The sequence below is a fragment of the Castanea sativa genome, chromosome 6, assembly GCF_040712315.1.
Source record: "Castanea sativa cultivar Marrone di Chiusa Pesio chromosome 6, ASM4071231v1".
Lineage (NCBI taxonomy): Eukaryota > Viridiplantae > Streptophyta > Magnoliopsida > Fagales > Fagaceae > Castanea > Castanea sativa.
In genome coordinates, this window is record NC_134018.1 from 39,053,037 (window position 1) to 39,071,030 (window position 17,994).

At 37.1% G+C, this 17,994-nt stretch overlaps 1 protein-coding gene across 1 annotated transcript; it reads right to left on the reverse strand.

Annotated features, from left to right (window-relative positions):
• Positions 1 to 374: 374 nt before the first annotated feature.
• Positions 375 to 14,084, reverse strand: LOC142640637 (uncharacterized). Its single transcript, XM_075814820.1, has 19 exons — positions 13,574 to 14,084; positions 12,041 to 12,115; positions 11,289 to 11,439; positions 10,774 to 10,842; positions 10,474 to 10,646; positions 9,866 to 10,003; positions 9,285 to 9,410; positions 7,994 to 8,092; positions 6,488 to 6,608; positions 6,268 to 6,331; positions 5,010 to 5,064; positions 4,812 to 4,936; positions 4,313 to 4,386; positions 3,510 to 3,559; positions 2,704 to 2,790; positions 1,808 to 1,858; positions 1,645 to 1,728; positions 1,223 to 1,273; positions 375 to 799 (listed from the first exon to the last, which is right to left on the reverse strand). The coding sequence occupies exons 1-19, from the start codon at positions 13,895 to 13,897 to the stop codon at positions 716 to 718; spliced, it is 2,001 nt and encodes a 666-aa protein (XP_075670935.1). The 5' UTR covers positions 13,898 to 14,084; the 3' UTR covers positions 375 to 715.
• Positions 14,085 to 17,994: the final 3,910 nt, after the last annotated feature.

The following is a 17,994-nucleotide window of genomic DNA, read 5'->3' on the forward strand; positions in this document are numbered from 1 at the left end:
ACATTTAAAAATTATTTTGGTACAGTGTTTTCAGTTTTCAGTTTTCAACAATAAGCTCTATCCAAACGGACCCTATGTATGGGCAAAATCAAATTATCTTTAGAAAACAAACAAAAACTACTACACTAAAGGTTATGGTAAGAAATGCAGCAAAGATTTTTTTTTTTTTTTTTTAATTTTCTTAATTGAAAAGTTACACATGTAACCTGCAGGTCTTGAACCCACAACATTACCAACAAATTACTCAAGGAGGAGAAAGTGTCGGTTGAACTAGATCACATTAATGGTTTGCAGCAAAGATGCACAGATGGAGAGGGTTGTCCAGTAACTAAAAAATAGTAATATACCACTGAACAAAGATGTGTGCTATTATATGACAAAAAATGAGCAACTATCTCACTACCATGATTGATTCTTATAAATACATCAACTCTCGCTCATCATATATGAAATATGATTTCAATGTTCCATATCACCTAATCTGAGGCAAACTATAAGAATTGAGTGCAAAAACTACTCTACTTTTCTTTTCTTTTATTATTTTTTCTTTTTTTTCTTCTTCTTATTGATTGGTAAGTTACACGTGCATCTATTAAATCCAATCACAATCGTACCCTTCACCTCATTCTTATGTTGAGGGGGGAAGGAGATGCTAGCTAGCTCATGGTACAATCAATAATAATAAGGTTACAAATCTGTATCAAGAAAAAATGCTTCACTCCTTTGGCCTTTTACTCATGGTTTTACGCTTGTTAACATCCAGGTATTTTTTCCTTAACCGAATGGCCTTTGGTGTTACCTTCACATAAAACATAAGATGATATCAGAAAAGCATCATAGCCAGAAATTTGGTCCCCAAAAAAATAAATTAAAATCCTGGAATAACAAGACCAAACAAATTAAAAAGCCACTATCAGCAAAATTCACCAGAACTCAAAAACGTACACCCTTTCCCTACAGTGAACCGAAGACTTCTTGTGTTATTTGAGTCATAGCTCATTTCAAGGGTACACAGTTTTTGTTGTAAAATTTGAAAAAGAATTAGGGAGGTCTGCAATAAAGCTAGGACATCTGTGGTATAACAGTAACAACAAAAATATATGAAGAAATGGAAAGTCCTGAAATAAAATTAATTTCTTGTATAAAACGGATAAAGGAGAACTGAAGTAGTTTCGTTTATTAATTGAAAAAAGATAAATAAAATAATTCAATTGCTACTTACCTCAATAAGCTCATCAGAAGCTACATAGCCAATGGCTTCTTCAAGAGTCATCTGCACCCAAATACATTCAGGTTAGCAACTGCGTACATGTCAAATGTGAAGGTGGAGAAGCTTTTCATTCATGAGCATAAAAAGTTTCTTACTGCCTTCAACATCAACTTAAAAACTTCATAACAAGGTAGCTTCACTAATTCAACACAGTTGCCAAAAATTATACAAAACAGTCACACTTCATGTTGTATGAGAGTTTTCATGAAGGATGATCAAGAATATCCAGCCAATTACTTTGGCATAAATGAAGACCGAAAGGCCCTAAATGGGTTCAATCTACTAATGAATCACGCTCTTATTTCTAGACATATTGGCACACAAACCACTGGAGGAAATAGAAACACATAACACGATGGCTAATAGATACGTACTAGACGAGGTGGTGATAGCTTCACATTCTCATCCTTGCTAGCAGCACGCACATTAGTAAGTTCTTTAGCCCTACTTGGATTGATCTGCAAAATAGCAATCATTGCAAGTTAAGTCAATAGTGCTTAACAAATGGAGATAATGAAAGGTATAAGTCCTCCTTACATCTAGATCTGTATCCCGTGAATGCTCACCAACAATCATGCCATCATATGTCTGTACACCAAAGAGTCAAATGATCAGCTTTGCTTCATACAAGAGAACAGGAATTAATGCAAGACAGTTTACATATTAAGGCAGCTGTGGATTTCGAACTTCCTCGAGTTGTTTAATCTCTTTTACTAAAATGTCATTGCCAAATACCATCCATATCATCCTATTGGAGGAAAGCAAGAGGGTCAAGAGGACCAATAACCCTGGCCATCCATTATGAGCTAATTGGTGCAGAACAAGCAGACAGTCATAATTTTCTAGGCTATGTAAACAGTCAGTCAATAATGCTGCCCTTGCCTCTTGCTATTGCTATTTCATCATTCTCAAACATGAAGTGGGCATTGTGGGACAAATAAGAGTCCCACTTGTATCTGGTGTAAAAAAATGACAATACCAGCAAAACTAACAGCATTTCAGATACATGATCATGACCACCCCACATATAGCAATTAAAAGGTGCAATGGTACTGTCAATCAAGGCACATATTGCAATGATATGGAAAATTTTATAGAAATTCAGGACTTAATTTTATTGAAAACCCCCCGCAGGAATGTGATTGAATTTTTTTTATTAATAAGTTACGCATGCACCAAGTGGGTCTTGAATCTATGATCTCACCCTCCACCTTGCTCTACAAGGGAAGCACCATTTCAGCTAGAGTTCACTGGCAAGAATGTGCTTGATTTTATTCAGATAAATTTACTGTATTTTATTCAGAGGAAATTAATGTAGTTATAGATTATAATAAATATAAAAGCAGGAGACCTCTAAAGTCACATATAGGTAACAACTAATGGAAGTTAGAAAGCACAGGGACAAACAAAAGTAAATTAGCAAAACTAACAACCTCCATCCCAGGAGTCACAAAGAGAGTTCCGCGAGCTTCTAAACTCATCAGTGCATGAGCTGTAATTGTACCATAGCCCATTGATACCTGCACAATGTAGAACACAAAATACAAAAAGGTTCATAACTGAAAAAATGATAGAAATCTGAGCACAATCAGCTTCAAGATCTACTTCAATCAGCCACGCCATATTACAACAAAATAAATATTCCCCCACAATCATAAATTGACCCAATCATAAATTTAGTTAAGCTTGAGTTTAGGCACAAAGGGATTAAGAACTCCCTTTTAATATATTTTATGTTTTAAACTGTATATCATGGTCAGAAGATCATACTGTAACCAATATGATTAAAGATTACATCCAAGAAGGCATACACATACACAAATGTATGTATGTATCTATGCATCTAATGCTCTAACATTCCCAAATACCCAAAAAGTAAAGAGGGGGGGGGGGGGGGGGGGGTGAGAGCAAGTTCTTTAAATTCAAACACCAAAGATCTATGATGCATCAGAAAAGATACATTGCAGCAGTAATGCAAATGCCAATGGTAATCCGAACATCTTCCAGTCAGTAATTCATACCCTCTCATTCTTTTGCTATGGTGTTTAAATTCAAATACCAAAGATCCATGATGCATGTGAAGAGATAAATTGCAGCAGTAATGTAAATGCCAATGGAAATCTGAACATATTCCAATCAGTAATTCATACCCTCTCATTCTTTTGCTATGGTAATTAAAAAAAGAAAAGCTAAATCAAGTCAAGCCATCACATAACAGAAAGGCAATAGATAAACATACCAATACTCCTTTCCGAACATTTCCAAGAGGACCACGATATTTTTCGTAGGCTGCAAAAATAGATAGTGGTAGGAATGAAGAAGATTGCTAGAAAGGATACAAAACTAAACAGCTAAAAAGCGAGATGATCAAAATATTTAAAATAAACCCTGAAGACAAGGAACTTAATAAATCTCACAAGTATTCAAGGTCAGGAAATTACTTATGACAGTAACAAAAGGGTAGTTGGGGGGGGGGGGGGGGTGATCACCCTATTCTTTACATCTTGGATTAAATCAGTTTTAAACAGAAGGAAACAGAGTATTGGGACAGATTGGTAATGAGTAGGTACCACACCAGAGCCACAATCACATTTCTACTTACAAGACCAATCTGACTCAGAACTCAAATAAATTACAAATCCAATTTCTCATATTAGATTTACAGAGAATTTCTGCCTTATGTATCTCTATTTTTTTTATTAGTAACGATATATTATAAAGAGACTAAGTTACTTTATGTTCACGAGGATGAAGCCAAAAGTAACCTAAAAGAATTGTGCTCAAAATTTAAGTGATTCTTTGAAATCTAATATGGAATTGCTGTGTGTAAGACCCCACGCACATGTATCTCAACTTGATGTTTCTTAATCTGGGTCAGCCAAGGTCAGTTGAAAGAAAATTTGGCACCCATATTAATGACCCAGTGATATGATACCAAGTTATGAGGGAGACCTAAAAGGTGATGGACGAAAATGAAACAGGAAATGGACATAAATATGTTCAAAGGAACATGCAAAAAGATCTTTAGCAGAACATGCATACTCAGGAAAGCACGGTGCATGAATCCAGTTCCACGTGTATCGCTGCTAAACACACTTCTGTAACCAACAAGACCCCTGAAGAACACAAAAAAGAAATTATTTATTTCTTTTCAAGACTATGAAAAAGAATCTCTATAAAATATATCATGAAGAAACAACCTTTAACTTAGAAACAAAAAGATTGGATTATTAGGAGGGTGTTTTTTTATTCATCCCTCCAAACCCTAAGATGGGAGGGGGTTGCGATAAAGAAAAGAAAACGGTCCAGTTAGCTTTAATGCTCTCTGGGTTTCTTTGGGTCATTTATATGTCCCCATGGTTCTCCTTGTGCTTGGTGTGCCTTTTTACATGGAGGACGGGCACTTTATATAACGGTGCCACATCTGTATTGGACATGACACTCGTAATATATTCCCGCAACACATTACAAATATTTTAAAAACATATCTTCTTTTTTTTTTTAATATGTGTGCATGCTAAAGGTATAACTAGGCACTAACCTGGAAGGACAGGTTAAAGACAACCTAGTCCTGCCAAAATTTCCAGGGACAGGACCCATGTCAATAACCTCAGCTCGCCTATGAGACAGAGCTTCCATTATTAACCCCACATGCTCATCATTTACCTATAAATCACATTTTAAATGTTAAAGACCTCTATTCTTAAGAGAAAACTGCTGCAAATTGAGAAATTCTTACCTCAATAGTGACTTCTTCAATTGGCTCCAGCTTTTGACCCTTTTCAGCTTTATACCTGGTACAGTACAGGAACATTGAGAATAAGAATTGGTAAGGATGATTATGTAAATATATGACCAAATCTGTGCACCTATGATATCAAAAACTGGGAAAAACTACGAAGAAAAAGAGAGAGTTTTAATCGATGTAGTAAAATCAACCTTCCAAGTCTTAAACTTGTCATGTGAAGTCAAAAAAAATGGGAAGAAAAAGAAGAAAACCAAAAGGCCTTGACGCTAGCAACATAGTAAAAATAATGTTCTCACAGAAATCATAAAATAATTGCCATATATGAAGTAAAAATGGTGATGAAAAAAGAAACATGTCCCCCCCCCCCCCACGGTTCCCTCAATTTATATATTGACCGCCAGCAGTGAACATAAACTCACTAAGTTTGATTGAATGTCTACATATTTGTAATCAGTATGTTTCTGTGATCAACTTTCACATTTATGGTTCTAGAACATCGAGGTCTCCAATACTGTCAATAGTCTATTCCATGGAACTGTGTTTGTGTCTATGAAGCACGGGTGCGGGTGCGGGTGCGGGTGCGGGTGCGGGACTCGGCAATTTTTGAAAACGGTGGGTGCGGGTGCGGCGGGACTCGGCAATTAAAAAATTATTAAAAATATTTTTATTTATATTTTCTATATATTTTTACTATTAAAATATTCTTAAAAAACATATTACTATGCCTTGATTCACAAAACAAAGAAAGAAGAAAGCAAGAAACACAAAACACAACACAAAACCAAAAAGAAAACACAAAAGAAGCAACAAATATTCAAAATAAAATTGAGGAAGGACAGATTTAGGGTTTTTGGGTCTCGTTTAGAGCCGATTTCGGCTGTTGCGGCATGATTCAAGGCCTATTTTGGTCTGTTTCGGCCGTTTCGGGACTGTTTCGGCTGTTTCGGTCGCCGGCCGATACGGCCGAAACAGCCCGATTCTGGCCGAATCGGCCCGAATCTGCTCGAATCGGCGTTGAGTCGGCGCGATTCAAGCCGTGTCGGCTGGAAAAAAAAGGAAAACACGTGGCCGACGCGGCACCGACGCGCGAGCAGCGGCGTCCATCGCGCGTCGCCGCGTCGCGCCGCGTCGGACGCGGGTGCGGCACCTCCAGCGCCGCGTCCGTGCTTCCTAGGCTTGTGTATTCAACATAAATCATACTGCACCAGTAAAGAATGAGATTGAAAAGGCCAGCATATTTAAAACTTACATGACCTTTGGCGGTGAGACAGACAATTCAAATCCTTCACGCCTCATATTCTCGATTAAGATACCTGTTTCACCCAGAAAGGAAACTAAATTCAACATGCACTCAAATGTAAGAACAACCAAAAGAAGAGATGCAAGATCAAAAAAACTCATGGGCCAAAAAAAACAGTCCTCTTCCTTTGTTCAATCTTTAGAAACTATACAGAAAGATAGGAACAAACCCAGTTGAAGTTCTCCCCTCCCTTGAACTTCATATGACTCTGATAAGCCTGGAAGAACATTTATGGCAAGATTTGTTTCTGCTTCAGCCATTAGCCGATCACCAATCCTCCCTCCAGTCAACTACAAATACATAAGCAGTAGCACATCACCTCATTTAGAACAATATTATAGGGCACACAAGAAAACATACAAATATCTTAAAATGTTCATGTTGAGGAAGAAAGCATTCAATTCAAGGTGAGTACTGCACTGAAAAATTCCTTAAGAGGGGCGACCCAAAGTGAAATCAGACAGAAAACAATGTAAAATGTATATTCGGAAAACAGTACCTTGAGAGGCTTTAGATAGGAAAAAAAAGGATTGCATTATCAATGCTTCAGTTTGTATAAAGGCCTGGTTATGTTTTGTTTAGTATATAGAAAATTGCAAATTCTTTAATGTATTTGCACATGGGAAGCTGTAATGGGATTCTTTACAAAGAAATTGCAAAGCTTCACTTATGGATGGTATAAAAATAGTTCCATGTGGTAATGGCTGGGTTGTGTATAATTTGGCAACTGTTCAGCAGAATATAAATTAATGCTTATTGCAGTCAGAATGTCTTTTTTTTTTTTTTTTTGGAAAGTTATTGTGGTCAGAATCTCAGGTGTGACATCAGAAGCAAATCAAAAACAAAGAAAGCAAAAGAATAATTAATACATCAAGTAGAAAGCGAAAACAAATATGGTCCAAAAGGCTGAATACAGTTTAGGAAGCTTCCCACACAAACAGTTCCCATAGTGCCAAAAGTATGATCTAGAGGTGGTAGAATTCTTTTTTAGCTTTGATTAATCTCATATCTTTTCTTTTTATTCATTTTAAGTGAAAAAGAGGGGGGGGTGGAATTTGAACCCTGAACATCTCCATTGAAAATACCACAAAATGCATTTGACCTAAGGTCATTGGATAATCTCAAATTTAATCAACATTGATCACATTGCTTTACAAAGAGAAAGATGGTATGACAAGGCTACCAATGGTGAAAATATTAGAAATAAGAGAAGAATAATTCTTATAGAAGAAAATTAAAAAATAAAAATTAATTGTATTGTTTAAGCACAGGCAGGTATACTCCCCTATAGGTCAAACTAAAATAAAACATTCTCTTTTCAAATGAGAAAAGGTACAGAACAGTGAGATGGTATGCACACAAACACAAAGCACCATGTCATTGTCATATACACAAGCACAAATTGCCACATCATTGTCATGTATAAATCCATTTTTTCTTTTCTTTTGTAAATTTTCCAATTTAGTATCATATTTGTTCATGCATTGTTTACAGAACATAGGATTTGGACTTCTCTCTTTTCCTCTTAGCATAAGGAAAATCTTTCAAGAAAATTAAGAACACGGTAACAAAAAATCAACAGAATGCATTACTGAGACATAAATGGTAGCAAATGGAGCAAAAAACAAACATATTGCAATTGATAGAAACAAGAAAGGAAAAATTGATCACTCACATGGGTACCATCACGACCGGCCAATGGAGAGTCATTGACTCCAAAAGTCATAGAAATGGTCGGGGGATCCAACTCAACAGTGGGCAATGCCGTCATAACCTTGGCAAACGCAGTCATAAGTTGAAAACAAATCAATATCATTTATTTGGGTTATCAATAAATATAACACTGAAATGATTATAACTGAAAAATGCAAATAACACACTATATGTGGACTATCATCTACAACTTGAATACATACATACATACATACATACATATATATATATATATATATATATGAAGATGACAACATCATTACACAAAAATACAGGTTCCATAGCCAAATTAATGCCCATATGTCCATACAAATCCAAGCATGTGTATTTGTGTGTGTGAACAAGGTGCTAACCCTAAATGCAAAAATTACAAGATGAACATGGGGAGCAAAAAAACATGGAAAATATTTAGAAATCTTTAGATTTTCAAAAAGATCCTTCGACAGAGTAATTATTTGTGACTCCAGAAAGAAATTCTTGAGTGCCTTAGACCTCTGATCTAAATTACATTATTTTAGAAAGCCAAACCACTATCAAACTTTTTTTTCTCCATTAATGCCACTATACTAGAACCATGGTCAGTTTTATCCATTTGTCTTTTAAAAGTTTGATAGTATAATCTTTCAATTTGAATTAAAATTAAGGAACACATAATAGTGAAATCCCTAATTTTATCTTTAGTTTTCTCTCCTTTCTCCTTTCTCCATTTTTTCTCCTCTATCTCCCAATTTTCAGCTTTCCTCCTTGTCCTTATTTTTACTCTCCTATTATAACTACAAGCCATGTGTTAAATGACAAAATTACCTTCATTTATCCCAAAATTGATTGGATTGATCTGAATGAATAGAATGAACCCTGGTTTGGGCAGAACTCTAGAAGTTATTTTGGTTAGAATGATTATTTTCCTACAATGTCACATTCTGTAGCACCTAATATCCAAGAGTGGTCATGTCCAACACCTCATGTCCTTGTATAAACACAATACTCATGTCTGGGCCCACGACATAAGGAAAATAATATTTTCATAACAATGTCAGTTTCTTTTTTCATTTAATTTGAAATACCACATCAACTTATGTGCTAATAACACATACTGGCCAATTCAAAGAACATGGTGCCAAAATGGAATAACAAAAACTGTCAATGACCTCAAAATACGAGGTTGGGGCTTATTCATGCCTTATCATGGCAGAAAAAAAGCAAAAAGAGAACATAAATGACTCTGTGGAACAATAAAAATTGCATTCATTTACCTCCACATTTGCCACTGTATGGCCTATTGATGGACTTGCCAAACCGGCCATTGATATTATATCACCTGCTCCAGCACTATCAATTGGAACTATGGCCGTACCCTTCTTTTTCATTAATTTCACCACCTACAAGACAAAACCTACAAAGTCAACCCATATGATACTGGTAATGCTTGTTGGATCAAGACAAATTGTTTGAAAAATAGAGTATTATATTGAAATCAACACTTTAGGGTCTTTGGCATATTGTCTGGAATTTGGACCTATTTAATCAATTTATTACTATAATTGATATCAGATATCTCATATAAATTGTATTTAAATGGCAATTTGGCTTAAGTAATTCAATTACTCTTTTGAATCTTTTGCACATATTAGTAAACTTTACTTAAAGTAATAACTTCAGGAGAAGAAACAAGGTTCACAACCCTATCGCCATTTGTGTAGCATACTATGAGAAAGTGGAGAGGAGTTAAAACAATAGAGATCAGGAGTACCAGTGAATCTGAAGTTATATGCCTCATTGTTATCCAGTTAACAAACCATAAAAAAAAACAGGTCTGATGAGGATAGATACACACCTTAGCTTCTTCAATTTTCTCAACTCCAGAATCTTTATTACGAAGTCCATGGACTCTGTCACCGACACGAATGATTCCATAAGAAACGCGTCCAGTTAATATTCTTCCAAGATAGAAGTCACGTTCCATCATCGAAACCTGAATGACACTGTCATGTGTGTTTCTCACAGTTTCCAAATAAGGAAGAAAAAAAATATAAACAAACCAAGTCAAGGGGAAAATGAAACCAAATTATGCCAGATGCCCCACAAGAATTACGTTCTTTTATTCCTTCTCAGAGAGATCCCCATCATGTGGCCCAGAATTTTAAAGCAAGTTGTACTATAAAGTTTCCATGTATGAAGAACACAGTAATTTTTTTTTTTTTGAACACACAACCAAGCACTAGTAATATATATGCAACTCATGTGTTTTGGGTAATAATTTCTCAACTTAAAAGCACTTCAAGAACAAATCATGGATAGAGCAAATAACAAATAAGCTACCACCAATATTTCTATTCACACTTTCATATATGCAACCTCAAAAGGACAAAAAGTTCAGCAAGAAAGAAAAATCAAACAAGAAAATAAACACTATAAGAAACCCATGAACACTTAAATACCAACCAGCATCTGGAAAGGTGCATCAATATTAGCTGTAGGAGGAGGAACATATTTTATGATGGCATCAAGCAACTGTGACATATTTCTTGCATCAGCAGGAGGCTCTTTGGTGAAACTAGCAGAAGCCCATCCTTCTTTAGCAGAAGCATAAAGAACTGGAAAGTCTAGCTGCTCCTCTAGAAAAAATTATAAGAAAATCTACATTAACTTTACATAGCACATTTGTAAAGCTGGGGAAAGTCAGAAAAGAAAAGACAAAAAGAAAAAAAGAGTAAAATTTTCAACTTCCTATATTTCTCGCACCTGTTGCACCAAGATTTGCAAATAGATCAAACACCAGACTTTCGACTTCATTACACCTCTCCTCAGAAACTGCGTAAATGATAACAATAAAAATAATGACTATTCTAAAGAGAAGTATGCAGATAATAGAAAATTCACCTGATAAATAAATAATATTTTATCAAAAGAGGTATAATATTTTTTTAGCTGCCAAGAATAGAGTGAACTTGAGCAATTTCATGTAAGATATACTAGCCAAATTAACCAATTTAATAAAGCATGGAAAGGTTGGGAAAAGCTCAAAAGGGGTAGTCATGATTAAAAATAACATGAGAAACCATAAAATAGAAGAGAGAGAGGATGGGCAAAAACATAATACATCATCAAAATGACTTCACTCTTCATCTTTAAGTTGTTTTTTTTTCAAGACCCTTTTCTGTTGCTTTTTCCTTGGACATAACACAACTAGTAACATCATGTAATTGGCATGACTTCACTTTTCGTAATTTAAAACTTAATGAGTAACATAGCCATACCTGCAGGTCGGTCTACTTTGTTCAAAAGAAGAATAGGGCGCAACCCATACTTTAAGGCTTTTGCAAGAACGAACTTTGTCTGAGCAAGTGGACCCTCTCCAGCATCTACTACTAAAATTGCTCCCTCAACCATACCAACAACTCGTTCAACCTATATCCATCCAAAAAAAAAATGGCTTAGCAAAATAAATTTTTTAAAAAAAACGTAGAGAAGTGTATTTGAAAAAGATGGGTCCTTCCACTTTTAGAGCACCTTAGGATTAGCTAGCTACAAGTAGAAGGGAAAAAAATCCTTAAATGTTGCTTTTAAGATTCAAACCAAAAAACTAACCTCCCCACACCTTTCCACTTGAGCTATGGCTTGAAAGGCCAACGATTTCTACCCATTGAGGTAGACTTTCAGACTATATCATACTTTCCATTAAATCTAACACTTAAATTTATGCATAACCTATTACTGTTTTGAATAATTTAAAGGTCAAAGAATATGAGAGCATCGCCATGCAGAATAATGTTTGCCAAAATTAAAATTTCAAGAATTTTAAATATTTCCATGCCTCCTCAGCTCCTTTTATATGAGGTAATTAAATCATCAACCTTTATAACTTTCATGCCACATAAGTAAACCATAGAATTCCTTTTACTTGGATTTAACACATAAAAATAATAAATAATCAGTCAAACATTAAGCTAGAAATAGTCTAGAAGTCCTAAAGCCTTTGCAGTATAAATAAATCCTAATAGAGTCTTACTTCACCGCCAAAATCTGCATGTCCAGGAGTATCAACCATGTTTAGCTCATTTTCATTCCACAAAATAGATGTAACCTGCATCGAAATATTATGTGATCAGAAAGCATTTCTAAGGAAAACATCTTATTTGTTCAGTAATAAAAATCACTTCAAATTGATAGGGCATAGCCCTAATAGGCTAATACACAGGAAGTATACAAGGCATATGCTTAAGAAAAACAAATATGGAAGAAACAGGAAATATCTAAATTACAAAGATGACCAAGAAAGATGAAGAATAGAGCCCCTCTGCCCCCCCCCCCCCCAAAAAAACCCCCACCTTCATCCAATCAGAAAGAGATCTCGGATTAGTCTCATTACTGATATTTCAAAACCATCAAACGATCGAGATATGCTTCTAGGAAAACATAAAACAGATAAGAGATTCAATCTAATTGGAGAAGAGGGTCACCAAAACAAAGGGTCAACTACAAAATCATTTTTCTAAAGGAAGCCGATAAATTTTAAACACATATTTTATCATCAGCAATATTGAATGTTGGGTCACCATTTAAGGAGTACAACAATTTAGAAATGTAAGAAAACCTATAAGCTGTATTAAACAATAATTACCACAAAGATTCGATGTAATGGAATATCTCCTGCATTGTTTAGATCATACAGAATAAGTCATACTAAGTTATAGTAAGATAATGGATAGCACGATAATAGTATGGTGCTTGATATAAAAGGAAACAGCCTGTGAACTGCAATTAGCAAAGTTCTGTGCTCCATGGAAAAACATAGGGTGTTGCCTCTGGACTTAAGGAAGGCAAAACGAAAATTTCCCACCCTCTATTATATCACAAAATTAACTTCAATTACGTCGTTATATGGGAAACATCACTCACACTTGCTCACTTCCTCATAAAAGTAGAACTATGGAAGCCATGTAAATGGGGTCTAACAAGGATTGAAAGCCAACCAGATATAGGACACTCTTTCCATTAATTGCTTAAATGTAAATTAAGCAGTTCTTGTTAATCTAATTAATTACCAAAACATACTACACTAAAGAATCTAGAGGTCGGGCCTTGGTGCCATGGCAAGTGCGTTCCACCAAAAGTGACAAGACGCAGGTTCAACTCTGGGAATGAGCCTCTCCAAAATATATATATATATATATATATATATATATATATATATATATATATATATATATTCGGGCTAAAGGCTACCTACCAATCAACTCTCTCACACCAGACCCCCTAAAAGTGAGAGCTTTGAGCACTGGATCCGACATTTACACCACAGAAAAGATGATGATCAGTTAGCTACCCAAATTGTCATAGCATGAAATTGGAATAACAAGCTTTCTGAGCAGGTTTAAAGACTATCGTAGTATTAGATTGGAAATGAAGATCACACATTTCAAGCACTACTTTTTTTTTTTTTGTTATAGCTTCTTACACATATATAATCAAATTCAAGAAACAGATCCAAATAAAGAATTCAAACGCACTAATTGAATAACAAGAATCAAAGTTGGTGAACCTTTGAGGCGATAGTGATGCCGCGCTCGCGCTCGAGGCTGATGGAGTCCATGGCGCGTTCGTGGGGGATATCGGCGCCGCACTGGCGGAGAAGGCGGTCCATGAGGGTGGTCTTGCCGTGGTCGACATGCGCTATCACGGCCACGTTGCGGAGCCGGCTAGGGTCGAGCGCGCCGATTGGGGATACGGCGGCGGATGAGGCGAAGGCGGAGGCGGAAGAAGAGGATAAGGCGCGTAGGAAGAGGGAGTGGGGTTTGAGCGGAGGAGGTGAAGAGAGGGATCTGCGAGTGGAGGACCAGAGTGAGCGGAGCAGCGAACCCGCCATTTCGTTTTAACAGAAATGGCTGAGTTCCTTGTGTTTGTAGTTGTAATAGATAGTTTCAAGTTATTAGGCTGTGGTTGTTGTACAGTACTGCATCTGATAGCAGTGAATGATAGGGTTTAAGAGTTCTGTAGTGTTGTGATAGAGTGAGAGGGTTTTTGGCCTTCTGGTTTTGATTAATTAGACTTTTCTCACCCTTTTTCTTTTTCCTTTTTGTTTGTTTTTCTTTCTTTCTTTCTTTGTTTTTTTCCTCTATAGCTCAATTCCTTTTCTTTTCCAATATTTTAAGAATTTTATCTACCAAGTTTACAAGTTTATCAACCATTTCGGAATAGGCATGTGTAATTTCAAATTACAAATATCAAATAATGGGAAATTTCCAACTCTTTTTATGGGTATGTATATAGTTCAAGTATTCAAACAATTGAAGAGAAGAATTTGAATTCATATTTTTCTCATAAAAATAAATCAATTAATATTACTAAATTAAAATTTTCTTGGAAAAAAATTCAACTCTTAATCATTACTAAAATTTAGAGTTTCCAAAATTTTGAGAGAATACATGATTTTGTTTTTTAATCTTTGAGTTAGTTTTCATGTATCCTCGGACCAAAAAAGTAATAATCTATCTATAATATATATAAGAGGATTGTCAATGGCTTTGTAACTGAATTGTCACCTCCCCGTGTACAAAGTGCTTAGGGGTCTTGAGGGAAAATGTTCAAGCTACGAAATTACAGTTACTACTTATCTCTACAGTTTATCATTTTTATTTGTTTGAAAAATAAAAAAATATATTTTTAAATTATAATAGATACAAATTATTAACCCTTATTTACCAAAAAGAATGAAAGTCTCTGAATACACGAGTGAGTGCGTGCTCAAAGGCTAGTAATAAATAAATCCTTTTTTTTTATGAGAAATAAATAACTTTATTATGATGAAGATAAATACATAGCATCTTGAATTACAAGAGACTCAATAATGGGTGGAGTTTCCTCAATCCAACTTACAAAGTTGTTAATTCCTTTGGCATATCTTGCCAGAGTATGAGCTGGTTTGTTGTTGTGTCTCAGTACGTGGAGAAAACAAGTGGCTCGGAAGAAGTGCAGCTTTTGATGAATACCATCAATAAGGTTTGCAATGGCTATTGGGGGAGTGATCGTTCTAGTGAGGGCATCGAAAACTGCCCGTGAGTCAGTTTCAAACACAACATCTCTAACTCCAATATCCCATGCAAAGGTGACAGCTTCATCCATTGCTTTTCCTTCTGCTTCCAATGGACCTAGCGGTAAGGGAAGGTGTTTGCTCATAGCTGCAACCACCGATCCTTCGTGGTCCCGAATTAAGACACCTACTCCCACAGAGTTGAGCTGGTCGAAGACAGCAGCGTCCATGTTGACCTTGTACCATGGTGGAGATGGTGGGACCCAGCGTGGGTCCATGGCGTCCCTATGTTGCGGTGGGCGATGATGCGCTAGCTGGAATTCGCAAAGCAGGGTGCGAGCTTTATGGAGAATTTCATGACACGTTTGTCTTGGCTGTCCTACACGTACTTGGTTTCTACTAAACCACATGCACCAAGTGATAGTGATAATGAGTTCAAGAATATCATTTCCAACGTGCTGCATGTATATGAGGTACCAAAGCCAATCCGCAAAATCATGGAAATGGATTCCATGCATGTCAAAAGGGATGCCCGATATAGCCCATAGTTCAACGGCTTTTGTGCACTCCCAGAATAAGTGGGTTGTAGTTTCCGTCACTAATCCACAAGCTTCGCAAAGGGGCTCGTCAAGCACCTTTCTATGACAGAGATTCTCTTTGGTGGGGAGGATATTACGGCATGCTCGCCAAGTGAAGGTCTTGATTTTATTTGGAGCATGCAAACTCCAAATCTTTTTCCAGAACGAGCTTATATCACGGCTTGTGGAGGGGGACCCAGTGGTGCTTTGCAAATGCAGAGAAAGGGCGAGCTTGTAGGCACTATTCACAGTGAAGGTTCCTCTAGGTGTGTAAGCCCAGACCTGTCGATCTCGGTTCCCATTTTTGTTGATGGGGATGCTTAGAATTTTTTTGGCATCATGGGGAAGGAAGGCTGCATTGATCAAGTTATGTTTCCATTCACCCATCGTGTTGTCTATAAGAGTGCTGACAGTGGAGCTTTCGGGTAGGACACTGTAGGGTGGAGAGGTGATCATAAAGGTGGACGGTTGAGGCAGCCACTTATCCTTCCAAATATTGATGGATGCTCCATCTCCAACCTGCCATCGACAACCTGCCTTGACAATATTTTGAGCCGCCATAATGCTACGCCATGCATATGATGGCTTTGGACCTAGTTCAGCATGGAGGAAGTCACTGTTTAGAAAATAGCATGCTTTGAGGACACGGTGCACCAGGGAGTGTGTGTTTGTTTGCAATCGCCATCCTTGTTTTGCCAAGAGTGCTAAGTTAAAGGTTGGTAGATCACGAAAGCCAAGTCCACCGTCTTGTTTTGGAGTGCAAATTTTGTTCCAGCTAAGCCATGCTATCTTGTTCTTTCCATTTGATTGTCCCCACCAAAACCGACGAACCATGGCAGTTAAGTCATCACAAAGTGTGTCAGGGAGTTTGAAGACACTCATGGTGTAAGTGGGTATAGCCTGTGCCACTGCTTTAATAAGAATTTCCTTCCCTGCTTGAGAGAGCATTTTTTCCTTCCAACCTGATAGTTTCTTGTCAAGCTTTTCCTTTAGGGCATGGAAAGTGTTCGCCTTAAAGCGGCCAACAAGAGATGGAAGGCCTAGATAAGTCTCATGCTGCTTGATTATCTCCGCCCCAAACATAGTTTTAATGTCTTCTTGTAGTGCATGTGGTGTGTTTCGACTAAAAAAGAGAGAATTTTTCTCCCTATTTAGCTTTTGTCCTGAAGCAAGCTCATATGTTTCCAGGATATGTGTGAGGTGGCTGCATTCCTCTAAGGTTGCTTGGCAAAAGATGATACTATCATCGGCGAAGAAGAGGTGTGAGATACGTGGGCCTTGTGGGCAGGTAGCGACACCTCGGAGAGCACCAGTGCTTATGGCTTTGCGAAGTAGGGCTGAAAGTCCTTCTGCACAAAACAAAAACAAGAAAGGGGAAATGGGGTCCCCTTGCCTTAAACCCCGAGTAGGCGTGATGTGGCCTCGGGGTTTGCCGTTAATCTTTATAGAGTAAGTAACATATGTAACACATTGCATCATGAGGTTAACCCATCTACTATTGAAGCCCATTTTATACATAATATTTTCCAAGAAACTCCACTCTACCCTATCAAAAGCCTTACTCAAATCAAGCTTTAAGGCCATTTCCCCAACCCGGTCGTTTCTCTTTTGGTTTAGATGGTGCATTGTTTCAAAAGCAACTAGGACATTGTCAGTGATGAGACGGTCAGACATAAAAGCGCTTTGGTTTTCCCCGATGATGTGAGGGAGGAAGGGTTTTAGTCGGTTTGCAAGGACTTTGGAGGCCAATCTAGAAATGACATTGCTTAGGCTGATAGGTCGGTATTGAGTTACCTTGGTGGGATTTTTTATCTTTGGGATGAGGGTGATGTGTGTCTCATTAAAGTTAGGAGGGATGATGCCATCATTTAGAAAGTCTAGAACAGCAGTCGTAACACACTCACCAGATAAGGACCAAAAATACTGGTAGAAAAGAGGGGGCATGCCATCGGGTCCCGGGGATTTCTTTGGATGCATGTGCTTCAAAGCTTTGTGGACCTCTTCTGCTTGAAAAACCTGGGTTAAGAAACTGTTCATCTCAGCAGTGACCACTGGTTGGACGGCATCAATAGTAGCTGAGAAATCGGTGGGCCCATTTGTAGTGAAAATGTTGGAGAAATAGTCTAGGATAATGTCTTCCATGACTTGGTCGTCTTCTTGCCAAACGCCGTTGGAATCACATATGCCTTTAATAAAGTTTCGGTCTCTTCGGTTTGAGGCTTTTTGGTGAAAGAAGTGGGTGTTACGGTCGCCATCAGTGATCCATTGAGTTCTTAATCGTTGGTGCCACATAGTGTTTTCAGTGTCTAACCAGTTGTTAAGAGCGAAGCGAACCTCTTGAATCTCCGCTGAATT